This window comes from Falco biarmicus, chromosome 4, assembly GCF_023638135.1.
Source record: "Falco biarmicus isolate bFalBia1 chromosome 4, bFalBia1.pri, whole genome shotgun sequence".
Lineage (NCBI taxonomy): Eukaryota > Metazoa > Chordata > Aves > Falconiformes > Falconidae > Falco > Falco biarmicus.
The window spans coordinates 104,243,543-104,262,602 of record NC_079291.1 but is presented as its reverse complement, the minus strand read 5'-3'; the positions used below and the strand labels follow the sequence as shown (position 1 = coordinate 104,262,602).

General features: G+C 36.2%; 1 protein-coding gene across 5 annotated transcripts in view; it reads left to right on the top strand.

Annotated features, from left to right (window-relative positions):
• CACNA2D3 (calcium voltage-gated channel auxiliary subunit alpha2delta 3) overlaps positions 1-19,060 on the top strand; it is a 468,802-nt gene that overhangs the window by 82,877 nt on the left and 366,865 nt on the right. For all 5 annotated transcript variants that reach the window (XR_008821687.1, XR_008821689.1, XR_008821688.1 and 2 more), the window contains one exon: positions 16,890-17,006. Coding sequence is in view for 2 of the 5 variants with exons in the window: in XM_056337957.1 (XP_056193932.1) it covers positions 16,890-17,006 (117 nt within the window). In the remaining 3 variants the exon portion in view is untranslated. The remainder of the gene's footprint in view (positions 1-16,889; positions 17,007-19,060) is intronic.

The following is a 19,060-nucleotide window of genomic DNA, read 5'->3' as shown; positions in this document are numbered from 1 at the left end:
GAGCTCATTTTTAAAGAATTCAAAGTCTCATATTCAAGACAAAAATTGAAGCATATATGATGTATATCTAATGCGAGTGTGCTGTTTTAGGAAAAAAGCTAGTCTTTGATTTGCCAAAATATTTTCAAGGGAACTCAGTTTTTAGATATAGTTTCAAAGATCTGGTTTGTTAAGATAACTTACTGGAGTAGAAATAGATTTAACTGTATTTTTGGATATTTATTAATTCTTATTTCTTTTGTTCCCTGATATATGCTAATACCTGGTCTGCTTAAACTATTTCAGATCTTATGTTCAAACATCTTCAGAAGATCATTGTAAATATTTCAGTTGTATGAATTAATAATGTATTTCAAATGTTTATACATCTTTTCTATACAAGGATATTGAAGAATGATAGCAATTTCGGCATCAAACTATCCCTGCAAGACAATTTTGATTTATTTTATGAATGAGGAAATGAAGACACAGAAAAGTTAAAACAATTACATCAGAAGACTGCTGCAGTGCTGGAAAGACAGCCGCAGTGCTTAGGAGATTTGTGTTGTCTTCTCAATTGTCATTTAACCAGTGCTTTGTTTTGACTCTTAGTGTACTGTATTTATCCTTTCTTTCCACCCATATGTAACCTTGAAACCCACCTCCAACTTCTTAAACCAGAAGAGAAAGGAACCACTACATTTTTATGGACAATATACATAAGTTAAGTTCTAAGAGTCATGGTATTGAGTACCTACTCTAAATTTATTGAACCTTGCATATGCTGTTGGTAGTTAACTGATATTATTTAGAAACTGGATTACTGAAAACTTCCAAGGATAGCTGAAGATGACCAGTCGATTATGACCTTGACTCCTTTGTTGTTATAAAATTCGTAAAATATTTCTACTTGTTAGTGAAATTAATATCTAGGAACAAAGACTTTTTCTGGGCAGGATTATAGCTGCTGCATGCTAATTAACGGAACAAAGAAATGAGGATTACAGAAGCAATAACAGTAAAATATCCAGGAACAGTTGCATCAGGACATTATCTTCCTGTCAGCTGTGCCGTTGTGTGCTTTGGCACTTCTCCTCTTGTCGTCCTGCAGTAACCAGAGACTTTTATGCAGGCCTCATGGAAACATGCTTCATTCTCTCCCTGTGGCTTTTCTTTTCCAGAGGGTAATCTTTCATACTGGGTCAGCAGAACCAGATGGGGAGTGGAAAATAATCTAGCGCTGGTATTCTTAGTGGGATGTTAATGGTTCACCAAAAGAGGATGGATGATTTCTTTAACCACTAATTGTGGAATAAACAGTTTATGGTGAAGTGAGTCACTCTTCAGAAATATGTAGTGGTAACTTGGGTATCCTCAGTCTGTTCTGGCAGGAGATCCTAATGTGTAGTGGAAGATATTCGCCCAGCAATCAGGGTCATCAAAGAGTTCTAAATCTGGTAACTGATCATTACTTTTTACGTACTGGAAAGCATGAATATGTGATAAAAAGGTGATTTTGCTAGAAACATGTTACCACTTCTAGTACTGAATACCAGAGATTAGAAAGAGCATGTTTAGATCTGCTGCATTGCCAGTTTCTGCTCTGCTGCTTGATTTAGTGATGTTGTCCTGTTGGTGCTCCTAGTGGCTTTTTGTGCAGTGTGTGCTATTTCACACTTTCTGGTACCTAAGCTCTGATTTTTAGATAGGTACTTAAGCAAGTGAGTTCATACAATTTTCTGTTCATTGTTTTGGGAATGACTGTGCATCAACCACACAGTTCTTCTGAAGATAATGCCAAAACCTCTTTGTTTGAAGCAAGGATATAAGTGGGCTGGAATGTGACTAGAATATTTGCATGCTTATTCCTTGACTACTTTTTCAAATGCAGTATCGACAGAAACCTGTAAAACTGTCAGGAATCAAATTAACATTCTTCCATGTAAGCTGTTATTGCAATATTTTCTAATATACTGCAATAAATAATCGCTCTCTCTTTCTTTCTCTCTCTTCTAAATGCATAATTTTATTCTTCTGACTTGCAGGGAACTAACAGTGAAGTGATTGGCAGTATCCTTGTGGTTTGACTTTTAATCTCCACTTGGAACAGGAGGATTTTGAAGAATGAGCCAAAAGCAAATTGTGAACAGTGTTGGGTTTTTTGTTTGTTTGTTTTAAGGGCAGGAAAACAGTCCCGTTTCAACTACAACATCTTTCAATGTTGGCCTGAGTAGGGTGTTCCAGAGAAATCTAGAGGTGTAAGACAGCACCATCAGTACCTTTAAAGCATAAATAATGCCCAGGAATCCTTACAGGCTGTGTACATACGAATTAGTGAAGCGTTGCATGCAGGCTTGTGCAATTCCTGCAAAGGAACTGTATCCATTTTCAAAATCCCTTCAGATGAGATCCGGGGTAGATGATGCGTAACCTGACCAGAATGCTGCTGCCTTGTTTGTACAGGGTTACGTGGGGAGAAGCAACATGCTGCTTGTGTATTCCCAGCACCACAGGGACTGAACACAGCCATAATGGTTCTTTTCCCTGTTGATGGCAACAGTGATATTTGGTCTAGAATGGCATTAGTGTCTCCTCATGTGCATCTCTCACTAGTACTTGTACACCTGTAACTAATCTGGAAGACATGTTAAACCAGAAGGAGATGTGGTGGGCAGGTCTTGCTAACTAGCCTAATCAAACTGATTTACTTGTCCTTCTGCCATAGCTGGGGGAAAGAGGAAGAGTTTCCTACAATTTGGTGATTAGGAACCTCGGAGGTTTGTAGAGGAATGGAGGCAGAGGGTTGATTAGCATTGATAATCTGCAGCTGTGAAGGCAGTGGGTTGATTGGACGATGTGCAGCTGTAGCTTGTTCCTGATAAGAAGTTAAATAGCCCTGAGGATTGTGGGAGAGGGGTCAGATGGAGGAGCAGCAGTGTGGTCTGACCTTTGGAGGAAGGAGAAACGGCATGCACAGTAGAACCTGACTGATGGTAAAAGCCTTGTTGCAGCCTACTCATTTGTGCTGCAATAGAGGTTAGTTCCTCTCAGTCCCTTAGCTCCAGAAAGTGCTTAAGGAGAAGACTCCCTGGTGGTCATACCTCTCACCAAGAGGTTTCTATGTTGGCTCAGATGTTTCTGAAGCAGTAGAATGGCTTGGATCTCAGGGCAAGTCTTCTACCAAGCTCAGAGTACTTCAGTAGAGCCCACTTCAAGTTTTTCCTGCCAAGTGTTTGGGATATTTTGTGGGTACAGTTGCTCATATGTAAAGTTTTGGACCTCATTCCTGAAAAAAAATCCATAAGGTGTCATGATCTTCACAGCACAGTTGTGTTACTGAAAACAAATGGTTAAAAGACAAGTTTTTTGATGCCTTATTTTAAAGCTACTGAAGAACAACCCTTGTTTTGTGATTGAAACAAAACTCTTCTGATTTGCTTGAGGATGCCCAAAAAGAATGGTTGAGTACAAAGTTATTTTTATTATGCTGTATTTTTTTCAGTTACCAGAACCATTACCAACCATTAAACTGTAATCGGAATACAGGCTTTTTCAGAGTTAGGAATTTCTATGCAAACACTGAAAGTTAATATAAAATAAACAAATAGCTTTATTATAACAGGTTATTTTGTGATAGTACAAGGTAGAATTCTAGTGTAAGGAAAAAAATGCAGGTAGTGCAACCTATGATTAAAATGGTGCTTGTGAATTGTGTTCAGTTTGAGATTTAAAAAAAATAAAAATGTAGGCTGGTGTTCTTGTGAAGTCTTAAAGATATCTTGCATCTTTTGCTGCTGGCTATTATGCATTCAGGCACCTCAGGAACAAAGAAATGACAGAGAAATGGATGGCCTGGGCTTAACTAAGTAGGTGATGGTACAGATGAGGCCCGATAAGCTTAACACTTCATCTCTGTGCTGCCACTGTGGTTTGCAAGGAGATTAGAACTGTCTGCCTGTGAGGAGGGCAAGCTCCACAAATTCACTCATACATGGCAGTTCTGTAATGAGGTGATACTTCATTCCTTAAACTACTGAACTAGAACTGCACAAACAGATGTATGCCTCTGGCAGTCCTGTGCATGCAGTACAGGCTCTGCCGTACCTCCAAATGCAAACAGAATGTCCAGTTGCCCCAATTGTATTTTATTGACGTACACTGTTCCTTGTACATTGATAATAATAATCATAAGGGAAAATCTCTGTATTTTTGCGAAAGGAGGAAATGTGCAAGTAAATTCAGGGTGTTTATGTTTCAGGGTAGTGTCTGATCAGAGTCTAAATAATTATGATTTTTCAGTAGGTTAACAGACAAAATCTGATGTGGGAAATTAGGAGATGATTCTGCCCTTGGTTATGTGCATTTATGTTCTTTCACAACAAAAGTTTTTTAGGAAGCTCACACGATGGAGATGCGACCCTACATTATGAATCTTTTACATGGTTGCTGGTAAACAGCCAAAGGTCAGGCTGGGTCTCAGAATATAGCATTTTCGAGCTTGGTGACGTGAGTTTAGCAGAACTACATAAGGATGCCTTGAGAGACAGAAATGGCCACTGGGACCCCAATTCACACACATACCGCTTTAAGGGCTGACTTGGTCTGCCTGCTTCAATAGGACTACTTGTGATTTTAGCTTAAGTATATGTAAATTACTTTGCTGTCTTAGAGGCTTGAATGCATTTCACCAAGAAGGTCATTGCTTTGTGGTGAGCAAGAAGGAATTTATCAATAGATTGACTAGCAGTAACCTGTGATTCAGGCGGCTTGCTTTGATGTTCTGAGGCTTAGTGAAATTGTGTGTTTCTATTCAGCAATGAAATAGCAGCAGTTTCCTGACTGTTATCATAAGAATATATTTTAAAAATGGAAAATTTAATTTTGGTATCTGTGAAAATGTACTGCTAATGTTAGCAATTTAAAATTTACTTTGTGCAAAAATAGTACCTAGAAGAATTAAAACACAATGAATATTCTGTTCTTCAGAAAACTATGGTACTCTTTAAAATCAGAGAACCAGTAGTAGCTGAATCTGGTTGCCTCTTCTGGAGGCTTGCTGGTCTAGGAACAGGACCATCAGATCATTTTTCTTTCCTAAGAAAGGGATGCCTCTGTTAGATGCTGATTACTTCAACATGTTAATTAAATTAATGGCTTTTTTACAATTAAAAAGACCTAGTGGAATTAAATCAAATAATTTCAGCCTCAACATAATTGAACATATTTTTTCAGTGCTAAGGCTTTCCATTATGGAATAAGAAACCACGTAAGGCTTAAAACATTTCTATATATATGTTCCTTCGTAGAGTATTTGTGTTGCAGAAATATGATTTTCAGATATCAGCTGTTTATACTAACGAACATCCCAAGCAGAATAAGATCTTTTATTTAAGAAGCAAACTTTCAAATTGTAGTACTTGAAAATATTAGCCAGTATATGCATATGGTCTTAAAATACAAGCTGCTTTCTTTAGATGTGTGCAAAAAAGAGAATATATGTTTAAGTGAAGCATATGAACAGAAAAGATACAGTAAGGACATAACAGTATGTGTTCTTTTTCTAATTAACAACTTTTATCTGATTAAAGTGTTCTTCTACTAGCTTCCTCTCATGTGTGAAGGGAGCAAAAGTAAATTAATTACCATTAGTCTGAAGGAAAGCACACCGTATTCTTTACGACTTCATAGTATTGATTTGGCTGTTATTCATGGCTTCTATTCTCTGCTATGCAGATTGATGCATCTTTAATTCATAGATACATTATCATTAATAATGGTTTATTGACCAAGCAAAACAAAGCTGTTGCTGCGTCCTTTCTACTGCAAAAGCTCCATACTTTTTCTGATAAATGCATTCGTTTATGTCATCAGTTATAGACTCTAGAGTTAGATGGTTTATTTCTACATGCTATAGCGATGACCTATCACGGTGCTATATGTAATATGCTTTTTTTTATGTGAGGCAAGCTCTACTGATAATGTAATGAATTCCTAAATTACAAAAACTTTCTATTCCTTTGAGAATCAGACAAAAGCTGAATAAGCATCTCTGTGTTTGTGTCTGTATGATACACTAATTGCATGTAGCAACCTAGGTAAATAATAAAAAAATAATATGCCCTACACATTAACTTGAGATTGGTTTGGTTCAGCTTTAATTTGGTAAAATTTGGGCAAAAGTGCTTTGTTGTTTTTTTTTATTAATTTTGCAAAATCAGCACCAAACTGGTAACTTGATGAAATGTTTACAATCTAATCAAATACTGACATGAAATTATGCAAAAATAAATCTACCCTAGCCTGGTAGTCGACCTAGTTTCTTGTTTAGTGTTTTGGGGTGGGTTTTTTGTTTCATTTTGCTTTTTTTGAGCGGGGAAAAAGGACAAGACTGTTATACAGATGTGAGACCCTATAAATTTCTAAGGAGAGGGTCTGAATCTGGTTAGTTTTTCACCTATGTTTTGATGAAGGTGATATTATTAAGGAGCTATGTACAATTTAATGAAATATCTTGTGTTTTCAGTTTGAGGAGAATATGGACTGAGACTGAGGGTGATATTCTTCACCTTCCTCTGCAATATTCAAAATTGCTCAGCGTGTTTATTTATTCTTTGCAGGATTTATACTCTTACAGTATAGCATGGATGTGATATAATACAAAGGCAATATATTCTATAGATTATTCATTTAATTTTCATTAAAAACAAAGAAAGAACAACAAAGCCTAAGAGCTACAACCAGAGCTCTGGTTGTGGTTTTGATGTGTGTTTTTATGCACAGGGCTTTTTTCCTATGTTTCATGCTTCATTTTTAAAAGTGAAAGGGGGAAAAAACATACTGGGAGCTAGCAACTTGCTGGTATTTCAGATGCCAGTCTAAGAATATATGCATTATAGGTAAATGGTCAAAAGAGAAAAAGATCCTGGCAATTTCTGTTGTGCAGGACATTAGTTTATGCCATACTACAGTCTTTCAAAGGCAGTTATTAAATACTGTATTGAACATGGTTTGGCAGCCAAACTTTAACCCTTTGTTTTTCCTTGTGTCTTTACCAGTTTGTTTTATGATGCTTTGAAAGAAATTATGGTGAATATACTACTCTACCTGAACATACAGAAAGGCTAGGCATTCTGTACCGTCTCTTGTGAAGTTTTTGAAGTGACTAAGAAACACCCATGAAAGTGAAAAGCTTGTGTGGCAAAACCACATATGTGTTTTCACACTTCCAGGCAGTGCCAAATATTATAGTTTTGTTTCTAATTTTTTTAACTTCTTTTTTTTTTATGGCTAGCCTGCTGAATTCTTCTCAAGACAGTACACAGACCTGTACACAGACCACATGCAGATGGTCTGATTTTCAGAGATGCTGAGAACATATCAACATTGCTGGCATTGATGTGACTGAAGGGAATTTAGATTTTGGAAAATATAATCATTTTTCATGATAAGTGATGAAACGAAGAATTGGAAGGCTAAAGTTAGGTGCTTGAGTTCAGATATTCAGATTTTATGCTTTTTCTTGTTATTGCAAGTCCACTTTGATACATGGCGTTCTGATACCTGTCTAAAATCTTAAGTGAATATAAATACTTTTGTCAGGTAGATACAGAAAAATACAATGAAGAGATACAGCAGCAGGGATCAATGCTATATACTTCATAGCGACAAACAATGAAATAAAGCCCATTTGAGAGTTAATGTTGAAGGTCCCACACAATGCAAAGGGCAAAGGTTTACAAGTATTATCCGAGCAGATGACTGTAAGTTATAGACAACATTGCAAATTGCAAACAGAGTTTGTAGCCAAGGAGATGAAATTACATTTCTTTTTCTGAAGGACAATAACTGTTAGCTGTTCTAAGTGAGCAGTGCTTTTAAATCTTGTCACATGACATGGGTATTGCAAGGCAAAGGTTTGTCTTCAGAATGCACTTCAGTACTTGTGTCTCTGTTCCACTTTGCTTTAGCTTTCTTTGCTGTTCATTTTATTTCATTGCTCATTTAGGGGCAACCGTGGAAGGTGAGGAGAAAATTGTCTAGTTTTTCTGGGATGGAAAATAAGCATTGTCTAATAAAAGTATGAAAATGCTGAAACCCAGAAGAACAACTGGGTGTAAGGCAGGCATGGATCTGCAGAAATGGAACAATACGGAGGGACAGACAGTGATAAAAGGAATCGTAATAAGAAAACCCCCCTCACATTATAAAGACAGTCTGATTGAAAGAATTAGTTTGTGGATATAGCCCGTAACCTTACAGCAAAAAGCAAGCTGTCTCTTTTGGTTTTCCTTGCTTCCAGTAACCATCAAGTCTTTCAGAGAAGACCAATGCCATTTGGTGTACAAAAGAAAAATGTTGTAGTGTCTCATCCAAGCTGAGAAATTGGTGAAAATAGTAAGTCGGGTTTTCCTACTTCTGAATCTTTAGTGTCTCAGGATAACTATCCAGGATGAAAGGATTGCATTCTCACATTTCTTCCTACTTTTGTGAGGAGCAGATTAGAAGCATGTACATCTAATATACTTGCTTTTACCTGAAAACATAGTGATGGCTTTGCCTTGGATGAACCTGCCCTCTGAGCCATATTGTGACGCTACAAATCTGTACCTGTGGGGTTTCTGTTCATTGTTTAAAGCAGTTCATGTGAAATACTCTAGTGAGTTTTCAAATGTATCAAGTATGTCTTTATGGAAAAAGGAGTCACTAGGGCAATTCTAGAATGTTTTTTAGTTTAAATGAAGGCTTTATGTTCTCTTCTAAAATAGAAGCAAAGGTACATATAATTATATAGTTTCTGTAAAATTTTTTCTAAAGCGGTTCTTAGTAGTCTCGGTTAACTTGTTCTTAAAGCACCTGCAGTGGCCTGTGAAGATGTTTTAGATGCCTGAAAGAATTTACAAGGCAGTAATTTGCTTTTTCAACCATTTTCAGTATGATTGAGTTTATAGTCAGGAGAGATTGTGAGCTGGCACTCTTGCAAAAGATTCTGAAGTCCCGTTGGCCTGTGCCACTGGCTTCTGGAGGCAGCAGCAAGGCAAACATCCTCGAACTTTTTGTTACCCTGCTTAGTCCTGACCCAAAGCAAATCTGGTACAGGGAAAGATGGTTGCATATTCCTGACTTATGTTCAACTGCTTAGAATTAGATCCCCTAATGAGATTGTTATTTGGATCACCCATTTTTGGTGATGCTTGTTTAGACGGAGTCTTATTAACTAGTTCAAGTAAAAATTGCAGTACTGTGTTAGTCTTAAAGGCAAGCATTTGAAACTCCTGAAGGGTGTTTCTTTATATTTTTATTTATTAGAGAATGTTATAATTTTTGCATTACCACTGTGACTTCTGCTTTTAAATTTTAATTAAGATGAGAAATAGTCTATATAATAGAGTAGCTTGTATTTTTCCACAATAGTTCAGCTGTTTTAACCATATATATATTTAAGACTTCCCATTATTGTGCTGTTTATGTGGTATACCTCTACATGTCTAGTTGTGCAAAGGTTTGAGGAAATATCTTGTATGGACACCTTTGACAGGGCAGAGGAATATTGCTAAGTCAGGAATTGGGCTGGTTGGTTTGTTTTTGATTACCATTCAGCTTAACGCTTTAATTGATTTGGTTTTGTAGCACTTATCTGTGTAAAGATTAAATATGCTGGGGATATAGTGCCCTTGCAATGACTGTAAGACACATCGTGTGTAAATGATTTTGCAAGGAAAGCAGTAACTATCCTTGTGAAGTCTGCTGATGGTAACAATTTTCCCAGGGTAGCTGATCTTTGGCTACAATATACCAGGTACAGCTTTAAGGCAATAATCATAATAAAAGAGTATGCAACAAATATTTCAATATTTTGCATTTCAAAGTGATTGTATGAAGAAACTAAATATGAGTTTGAGGCAACAGGAGTTCCTCAGACACCAGTGTGTGGCAAGAGTCAAACGTGACAGGCTAATGTAGAGCTCGATGGAGTCGTTTGATGAAGTGAATAAAAATTTCTGTGCAGAAAAGAAAATGAGTGTGTCATCACACTGGTCATTGCTGATGGATTTCATCAACACAAAGAGGTTCAGTAAAGGTTAATAGGAGTGTGTAATGTGGTGTAACACAAACTCCCAATTATCAAGGAGTTCTGTAATGTCAAGGTGAGAAGTCTGCTGTCATGACTCATCTTTCCATGCAGATCAAGCTGAACTTAACAAAGTTATCTGTAGTGTATTGGGCAGGGCTCTGATGAGTAACCAAGGGAGCTCATTCTCTTTGTAGGTCTGAACTGTTGTCTAACATTGGGCATGTCACTGAATTTATGTATATTTCAATATCCTTGTGTACAGAATGGTGATTATCATAGATACTCCTTTTATAAAGTCCTTAGAGCTCTGCGGATGAAAATCTCTATACCAGCTCTGAACTAAAATAATTTTTAATTTATAAATGCTCACCAGCCATGTACAGCATAATAAACCCCACTCTTACTATTACTTATTTTGTTAAGGTCTTTAAAGTTGCTCCACTGAATGCATTTTAGAGTAAGGAAGACCAGATAATAACGTAACGGTGGCACTCTAGTTTAAAAAAAAAAAACACATGGCCATGGGGTCAGTGTGATAATGGGAAAATACAACCCCCTTTTTTTATGAGGGAGAGATTCATAGATGAGTCTATCAGAGCGCACCATCTGTATTTGGTGTCTGCTGTGGTAATGCCATCTGAATAGCCTTCTGCTCCATAGAAAAGCTCAGACTCCCACTCACATGCACATGTAATTCTGGAGATTGCATTAAATTTGGCTCCAAATTCAAGTTTATTCTAACAGCACATATATAATTAGTGATCCCTTACTTCTAATGAAGCAATTAGAGGCTGTGCTGTATAGTTTTAAATCTTCTGCTGGGAGTTGCTCTACCATCTCATGCAGAAGGGATGTGTGGTACAGCACTGCAAGAGCTTGAGCCGCATAAAGTTTGAACTTTCACTGTTTGTGTCCATGTTTGAACATGGATATTGTTTTAAAATAATATTGTCATATAAAATGCTGGGATAGTTTTTCCATATCAAGAGCAATTTATAATCTTAGGTTTGATTGAAAAGCTCAGAGCTGTATTTTACTAATAGTGGAAAGCCTTGCTCTGTGACTAGCTCCTTTAATTTCAACAGCAATGTTAATGGTGTAAAGCAGCACTTAATATGACTACATTGTCAGCTGCTCCACATAAATTCTAGGGTTTGGGTTTTCTAATTTAAAAAAAACAAAACCGGAACCCACAAAGTGTAAAATGGAGTGTTTTTAAAACACCCTGAATAAATACCATTGGTTTTAAATTTTGTGCAGTAGTGTTAATAACATACACATAAAAAAATCATTACACAATAAGAGCATTAAAAAATGAATGTGAGCTTTATTTTTAGATTGCAATGAAGAACAGATTAGTGAAAGAAAAAACATTTTTCTTGATGCATAAAATGTAGTTTATTATCAACCTACTGATCCCTGTACTCTAGAACTTGACCTAAAAATCCAGTGTTACTTTGGGTGGGAAAGTCAACATTAGTAAAGAAATCCGTGGGTTTATGTGTTAAAAATTAACTGAGACAGAACTCTCAGTTAACTCTCAGAAAGACTGACACAGGTTTTGAATTTGTAACTAAAGAAACCACAGTAAGAGCTGCAGATAGTGTTAGCTGTAAATGTTTTGCAGCCTTGCAGACTCATTCCTTGATTACATTTGTTTGTCAGGGCATCTCAAATATAGGCACTGAAATAGTTCTCACAAGCCCATTAACTCACGTGGCACTTCAAACCAGCACTTCTGCACCAAAGGCAGTCACGGTTAGGACTGACATGGCAGAGTATCTGAAGCAAGTTTAAATGGTTCAGGCAATACGTAGCACAGCCTTTCCACTGGGTAATAGTTATTAACTGAAATAAAGTTGATGATTTAATCAAAAGTGTATGTTTCTGTAATCTCATTTTACATATGCCATGTTCAGACCTGAACATCTGAAATTGTTTTTGGTGTGTTTTTTATTTTGTTCCATGTTTGGTTTTTTATTTATTTTAGGGTTTTTTTGGTTGGTTTGTTTGTTTTGGTTTTTTTTTTTTTTAAATGGCATGGAGTAAGCATACTTTTTTTAAATAAAGCAATGGATAGATTTGCTGTATAAATGATATTTCATTTGCATGCTGGTTCTGCTTTTCTATTATAAAACTAAAAGGTATATATGCACATATACATTTAACATGTATGTGACAACCTCTCAAATAGGAATGTTTGTAAATTATGTACAACTATGCAAGTTATGGTTATGAATACACCTGAGATGTGTATCACTTCCTAATATGTAACACAAACCAGCAGTTTAATTTTAAAGGATTATTAGGGAATTCCTGTTGAGTAAATACCTTTCTTTAATCAGGATGGTAGTGGTATTTACTGGCTCTGAGAATCCCAGGGAGTGGGAAGAACTTTCATCATAAATGGTTGTTAGTGTTCTGCACATGTGCAAGGCATTCACAGACTCGTTGAAAGACTAAGAACTGTTCACACACTTGTAAGTAACTTGAAAGATTTTTATATCCAGCATAAAGGCAGTTATCTTGACTTTGATAAGGGTTGATAGGAGAAGATACAAATAGGAACACTGAGATGTTTCTCTGGAGGAAAAAAACAAGGAGAAAAAAAATTAAGCTGTAGCTGACAGATGGTATCTTGCTGAAATTGTTTTGCTTCAAGAGTGTGTTTCTTTTCCTGCCTTGGTCACTCAGGCTGCATGTGTTTTGGTGTGGGATTTTTTTGTTTGGTTTTGAGTTGTTTTGTTGGAAGGGGATGTGGTGTTGTTGCTTCAATGCCAAATATTTCAATTGCATTAAATGCTTCAGACCTGTGTTGTATAGATTGCGTTGTGGTAGGTTATTTCTAGATGATCATTTACCATGCGAGAGACACACCACACACACACACACCCTGCCCTCTAAATCCATGGAAAGTGTTAAAAGTTCTGACAGTGAAGTACTGTCTGTCTTTCCCAGTCATTTATGTGAAATGATCTGGCAAAACAGGCACTGAAGGAATAACGTATTTTTTGTCTGCTTCTCAAATGATGAACATTCTTGTCTCTCTGAAGAATTTCTTACCAAATGATTTTTGCAAGCAGAAAGAATCAGCATTTCAAGTATTTTTTTTATAATGCACCAAATCAGAAGTTGTATCTGCTTGATCTTCCAGGCAATTGGAAATGTACTTATTGAAAGAAATATCCAACTGTGAATAACTTTTCATACACTTCTGTTATGCAAGTCAATTATTTATAGCAAAGTTAGGGCTGTTTTCTTTTAATAATAGCACAAACATATTATTGGTTATGTAACAAATGTTGATGAGAATTTAATATATACAATTATATTTATAAATATATTTAGTCACATGTTAAATAATATAAATATATTCTAAAAAATATAGAATATTTTTAAATTGAGTGTTTCATATAAAAAAAACCCAAACAACCAACCAAACCAAGAAACTTTATCATCAACCTCATCTTTTTTATAGTGGAGGGAAATGGCTTTTTAAGGCATTGCTTGGAAGAGCCATTCAGAGCAGCAGTACTACAAGGTATTTTGAAATATAAAGGCCAGCCTGGCCCAGAAGCTAGGTTTTTTTCACCACTGCCCATGATTGCATTTTGCTTAATTGCAGCTGTAGTGGCACACTGCTTTTTTCTCAAGATTACATTAAACTGGAACAAGTAATTTACTTAAACTATTTCAAGTTTATTTCCAAGGCACTATGACTTTGCAGGTTTAGCTAATTTATCTAAATTAAAATCAAATTTAATATGTAAAAATCTAGTGGTAGGGAAATGAGGAGGGCCTGGAGGTCAGACAGCCTCTGCAGTGAAAGGGAAAGAATCCATTATTAATGACATCCTTTGTTACAATTTATTGTGTTTTCGTTTTTTCCACAATGTGCTGTGATTCAGGTTCCTTGCATTGATCTTTTTTATAAAATCAACCAGATTCTAGCTTGAAGCTCAATTCCCAGCCTTATGCATGTTGAGTACCGAGAGGAAGTGCAGAGACATGCAGAGATTAAGCTGGCACCTCTTCTCTCCGGACACAATCACTAGAGCACAAGGATACTAAAAACAGCTGGTGTGTTTTCCAACCACATAATTTCTCCTGTTTTGGAACCTTCCACGGATGGCTGAAAAAATAATAGAAGTATTTTTATGGCAACGAAATACTGAACGTAAAATACATATTGTGTAAACCCCTTGGTTGCCAATGTCTTGCAGATTGAGTAAGTACTTCTAGCTAGTTTGTTTCAAATGTTCTTGAAGGTTTCCAGCAATTGACTAGACATGGACCATGCAAGATGTGTGGTCTTTTCAAATAGAACTTAATATTTTCTGTTTCCTCCAACTTTTTTTTTATGATGGAAATTTGGCATTTAAATTAGGAAAAATGAATTTATTTACTGTGAACTAGCATAATTATGAAATCATAAACTATCAGTTAATTGCTGTCTATTTCAAGTGCAAGTTGTTATTCATTTTCAAAAGCACCAGTTACTCAAAACTGGGACGTGTGGCTTTTTAATATGTTCTCACAATAGCCTGATAGACTACATGGTATGATTCTGTGTGCCTAGAAAATTTGTCGACTTCAACAGATTTCAGACAAATGACGTGAATAATTGCTTGGTTTTCTTTACTTGATGTCAAAGCTTAAATCAATAAATCAGATGACCTGAAAATAATCCCTTGAAGTGATGCATTTTTGAATACTTTCAAAGAACTCAAAGGTCAAGTCTGAAGGAAACCATTTTTATCAGCGCTTGATATGTTGAGCATGATCTGTGAAGCTTGAAATAAGTGATTCAAATTTGTACTTGATCTATTGACATAATAAATACGATAGTTATTCATGGCAGTGCATTTTGTTTCATTTGTTTTAAATTCTCCAAAGCTTCAAATCCTGTGGGACATGGACAGACTTTGACATCATTAATTAACTGGGAATGTTTTCAATTTAGTCTTAATTTACTACATTTTGTCATAGTTAGTGTTTGTTACAATAACATTTACCTCTAGTCTACTGTGTTCTTTTATTTTCTCCAGCAAATTAAAAAAAACCCAGACTTTTTTTTTCTATTTTAGACAAATCACTGTACAATCATAAATTATTTTTTTCAGAGTGGAGAGTTAGTGAGTTTAGTAATGGCATTAATGAAATTGGAACTCTGCTTATGGCATTTAAATGGACCAAGAAGGGGGGAAAAATCAAATCTTCCCTCCTACCTCCTGGGAGAAAAATACAGGGTGGTCTGCTTGAGGTTTCTTAGATTGTTTAGACTACTATTAAAATCTCAGATAGAATAAAGCCTCGTAGGAGGAAATACTGTGGAAAAAATGAAATTGTTACTGAAATGACAATATAAAAAAAATTGTCCTAAATATTTACTGACAACTTTGTATTTGGTAACCCTATTATGAAATAGGAAATATGTATTATCAAATATTATTTGTTTATCCAAATGTTTGCACAAGTTTTTACAGAGAAATATAAAGTTTAAATCAAGTCCAAAGTGTTACTTTGCCTTGAAAATTAGGTTTGTCAGAAGAAATGGGTACAATATGCACAGGTGCGCTTTTACAATACAGCCCTTCCGTCACCTGCCAGGACACGACTGGTCCTGACTTACTGTTTTGATCCTTTTATTGTTCATCCAGGTGGTTAGAGCCACTGGTTTTGATGCCCTTATCCTTCCTTCTCTGGAGTTATACAAGGTTTGGAGATAATAATTCTAAAGGCAAATTTTAATGAATCTTTTTAAGCTCATTTTATTGACTCAAATGTTGTGCTGTGGGCTGCCATAGGAGTCTGCTTTAGAGGTTTGGAAGGTATTTTTTGCACATAGGGCTAAGCTGGTAGAAGCCAGGTTTGCTTTTCATCTTCCTTGCAGGATTGTGGAGATACAAGTACGTGACTAGGTTAAGGGGTCGGTAATGGGCACTGATTAGTTCATCACAACTATATGTGTTTTAAATAGATATAAGAAAACGATAATTAGACTGAAAGCCATCGCCTCTGAGAGCACACACGGTAGTGGGATGACATGGGAAAGAGGAATGTACTCTGTATAAAATGCTTTGGGTTTTGTATGTTACTTTCTTACAAGATTTATTATAAATGCTGATAAAGAAAAAATGTTGATATGGAGAAAATAGAGGATAAAAATTGTTTTGGATATGTTTTTAGTGTTTAGTCAGCCTGAGAGTTATTCATACTGTGAAAAGGGAGCATAAGGTAGTGCTCATCCATACTGTATAAAGGATACTTTCAGGCTTGCATTCAGATAAAGGCTCACGTTTGTGGTTTGTTTGGGGGTTTCTTTGCATGGGAAGTTAAGAATGTCTAGATAACCTTGTAGCATAAGTATTAATAATGTAAGTATTGTATAAAGCTTGTCAAATAGACATTTACAGGAAGTACAGCTGAAGAGGAGGAGGAGGATTCTAGGTTGCAAAAGCGCAGTGGATTGCCAAGCATATCACTGGTTTTAAATGATTTTTGGATGGGATATGAGAATTTTTTACTACTTTTTTTGGCTGTCGTTCAGTTGTGGGGAGGGGTAATTTAAACGTGAAGGGGAATTATCGTTTTCCTACAGCGCACAAGATAAATATTTTTGTTAAGTTTTCTTAATGGAGTTCTGGTTCTAACCCAGTTCTACCCCTGTGACAGCTTCTTGGCATGAAGCAGCTGTCTGTCACACAAATAAACATCAAATAAATGAAGAATGTCAGCAAAAGTGTAATATGAAACTAATAATTAGTTGTCAAAGTTTTGGCTAGTTCACTGTGAACAGCTTTACCCTAATTTTTTTTCATATTTTTTTTTCTTCCAGAAATATAAAGAATATGAGAAGGATGTTGCAATAGAAGAAATCGATGGCCTTCAGCTTGTGAAGAAGTTAGCAAAGAATATGGAAGAAATGTTTCATAAAAAGTCTGAAGCTGTACGGGTAAGCAATGAATCAATCTGTATTGCAGGGATTCTTCTGAGTTAAATAACTGTCCTTCAGTTCAAATCTAGAAAAAGATGCAGATACCTCAAATGGAACTAAATCCAAAGTTCCTCTAATTGTGGTAAAGTCCTACATTACTCTAAAGATAACTTCATGATCGTTAAGTATCTATATTGAGCTTTTGGTACATCTGTAGGTTTCTGTGGGGTTGGTTTTTTGGCTCTCCATTCTGATCCTTCTTTTGCAGTAGATTTAGTGTCTTATTAGACTAGATTTACCATTAAAAAAGTTCTAACTTCTGTGTTTTACTGTATTGAATAGGAGTTCATTGTAACGTGCACGTCCTAAAGGATAACAGGTTTTTTTTTTTCCTGTTGTAGTTTTCATTTTACATTATTCTTTGGTAGAAATTTAAGCGACTGCATGTAACTGGTTCCTGTTACATCACCTATATCAACAAACTAATGGGACATTATGGTGATGCTGTTTGCCACCAGCTACTCTATTTTAGCCAGATTTGTCTGCTCAATTGAGTTGGAGGTCTTTGTATCTCAACTGTGGAGCTGAAGGCATCACACAAAGGACAGGGATTCCATTTGTGCAACTGCAGATACAATTTCACATTCAGTCTTTTATTATTTGTTATGGTGCAAAAGGGAGGAAGGAATTTGGCTACGTTTTAAAGGTTGAATTTTCTGGGCTGGCAGTGAAGGAAAACATATTTCAGCTTGTAAACTGAGCACACTTGGCAGGGGAGTAGAGAAAGACAATAAACATGGAACCCCGCAATGCTATTTTTACTGTCTGTTTTCAGAGAAAAACTGAACTTTAAGACATGTGCAACAGCTTCCAGAAGCCTGCAGAACATTGACCCTGGAGGGGGTTGTTTTCCTTGTTCCTTAGCAGGGAAAACTGCTGCCCTGAGATCATAACAATGTGAAGAAAATGTTCTTGGAGCAGCACTCATTTAACACAAAAAGTGGCCAGCAAGCTGTACACTTGCTGGTTGGAGGAGCTCTATTCCATCAATGTGGAGTGTTACTGGGGAAGGGTGGTTTCCCTCTCAATTAGAGCTTTTTAACAAATGTTTTCTAATGTTGGTGAGTGTTTAAATGGTTTGGCCTCTTCATATAAATGGTGGTTTTATCTGGGGAGAAAAAAAATATAGGACCAATGTAGACCACCATGCTCTGGCTAAAAATAAGCCCAAATTCTGTCAAGTTAAACCATGCATGTCGTATTGAGTGAAAGAGTTTTAGTGCCGGAAAAAATGACTGAAATTCAGACCTGTCTTTGGAAGGTTTCCATCTTTGAAAAGGAAGCTAGAAGCTTGGTTTGGACAGGGTGACTTCTTTTTTAAAAAAGGATCTGTTTAGTGCACCTTCCAATGAAGTTACTGTTTTTTGCATGATAATATAATGTGGCTCACCTTGCTAACTAGAGATTAGTAAGTGATATTTTGTGTTCTGGGTAGTGAGTAGTGCTTAGTTATTTTATGCCCTGATAAGTACAACCCCTTTTGGTACAGTTCAGGTTTTGCATGAGTTCCATCTTTGGTACATCATAGCTAATTTTCTTTTCATATCTGGGGAGGGAACACAGGAGTTACAAAGCTCCTGTGGACCTTAGGCCTCTGCTCCATGCTGAGACAAAGTAATACTGCATCACCTTGCCTCTAAAATAATAGGATTTTGACATAAACTTTTGATGGAAACTTGTACGAAGAGCACTGAAACCTAAATAGAGTAATACTTTAGGATACGCTCGTGCTGGTATTGGGTTAAGTACTAATTTACAAAATCTCTCTTGGCCCTAGAAATAATGGAGTGACCGTGGCCAGGGTTCAGCTCCAAGTGTTCAGAAAACGTGTTCCAGCCTTGTTACCTCAAGTTGTTACTCTGCGCCATTCATTAAATCAGCTTTAAGTAGACAACAAAATTCATGGTTTAATTTACAGTACTTTGTAGATAAAACATTTTAATCAACATACTTTTTCAGGTTTTAGCAGATGTAGTAATCTGTGACAACTGTTCAGAAAGCCACAGTATATA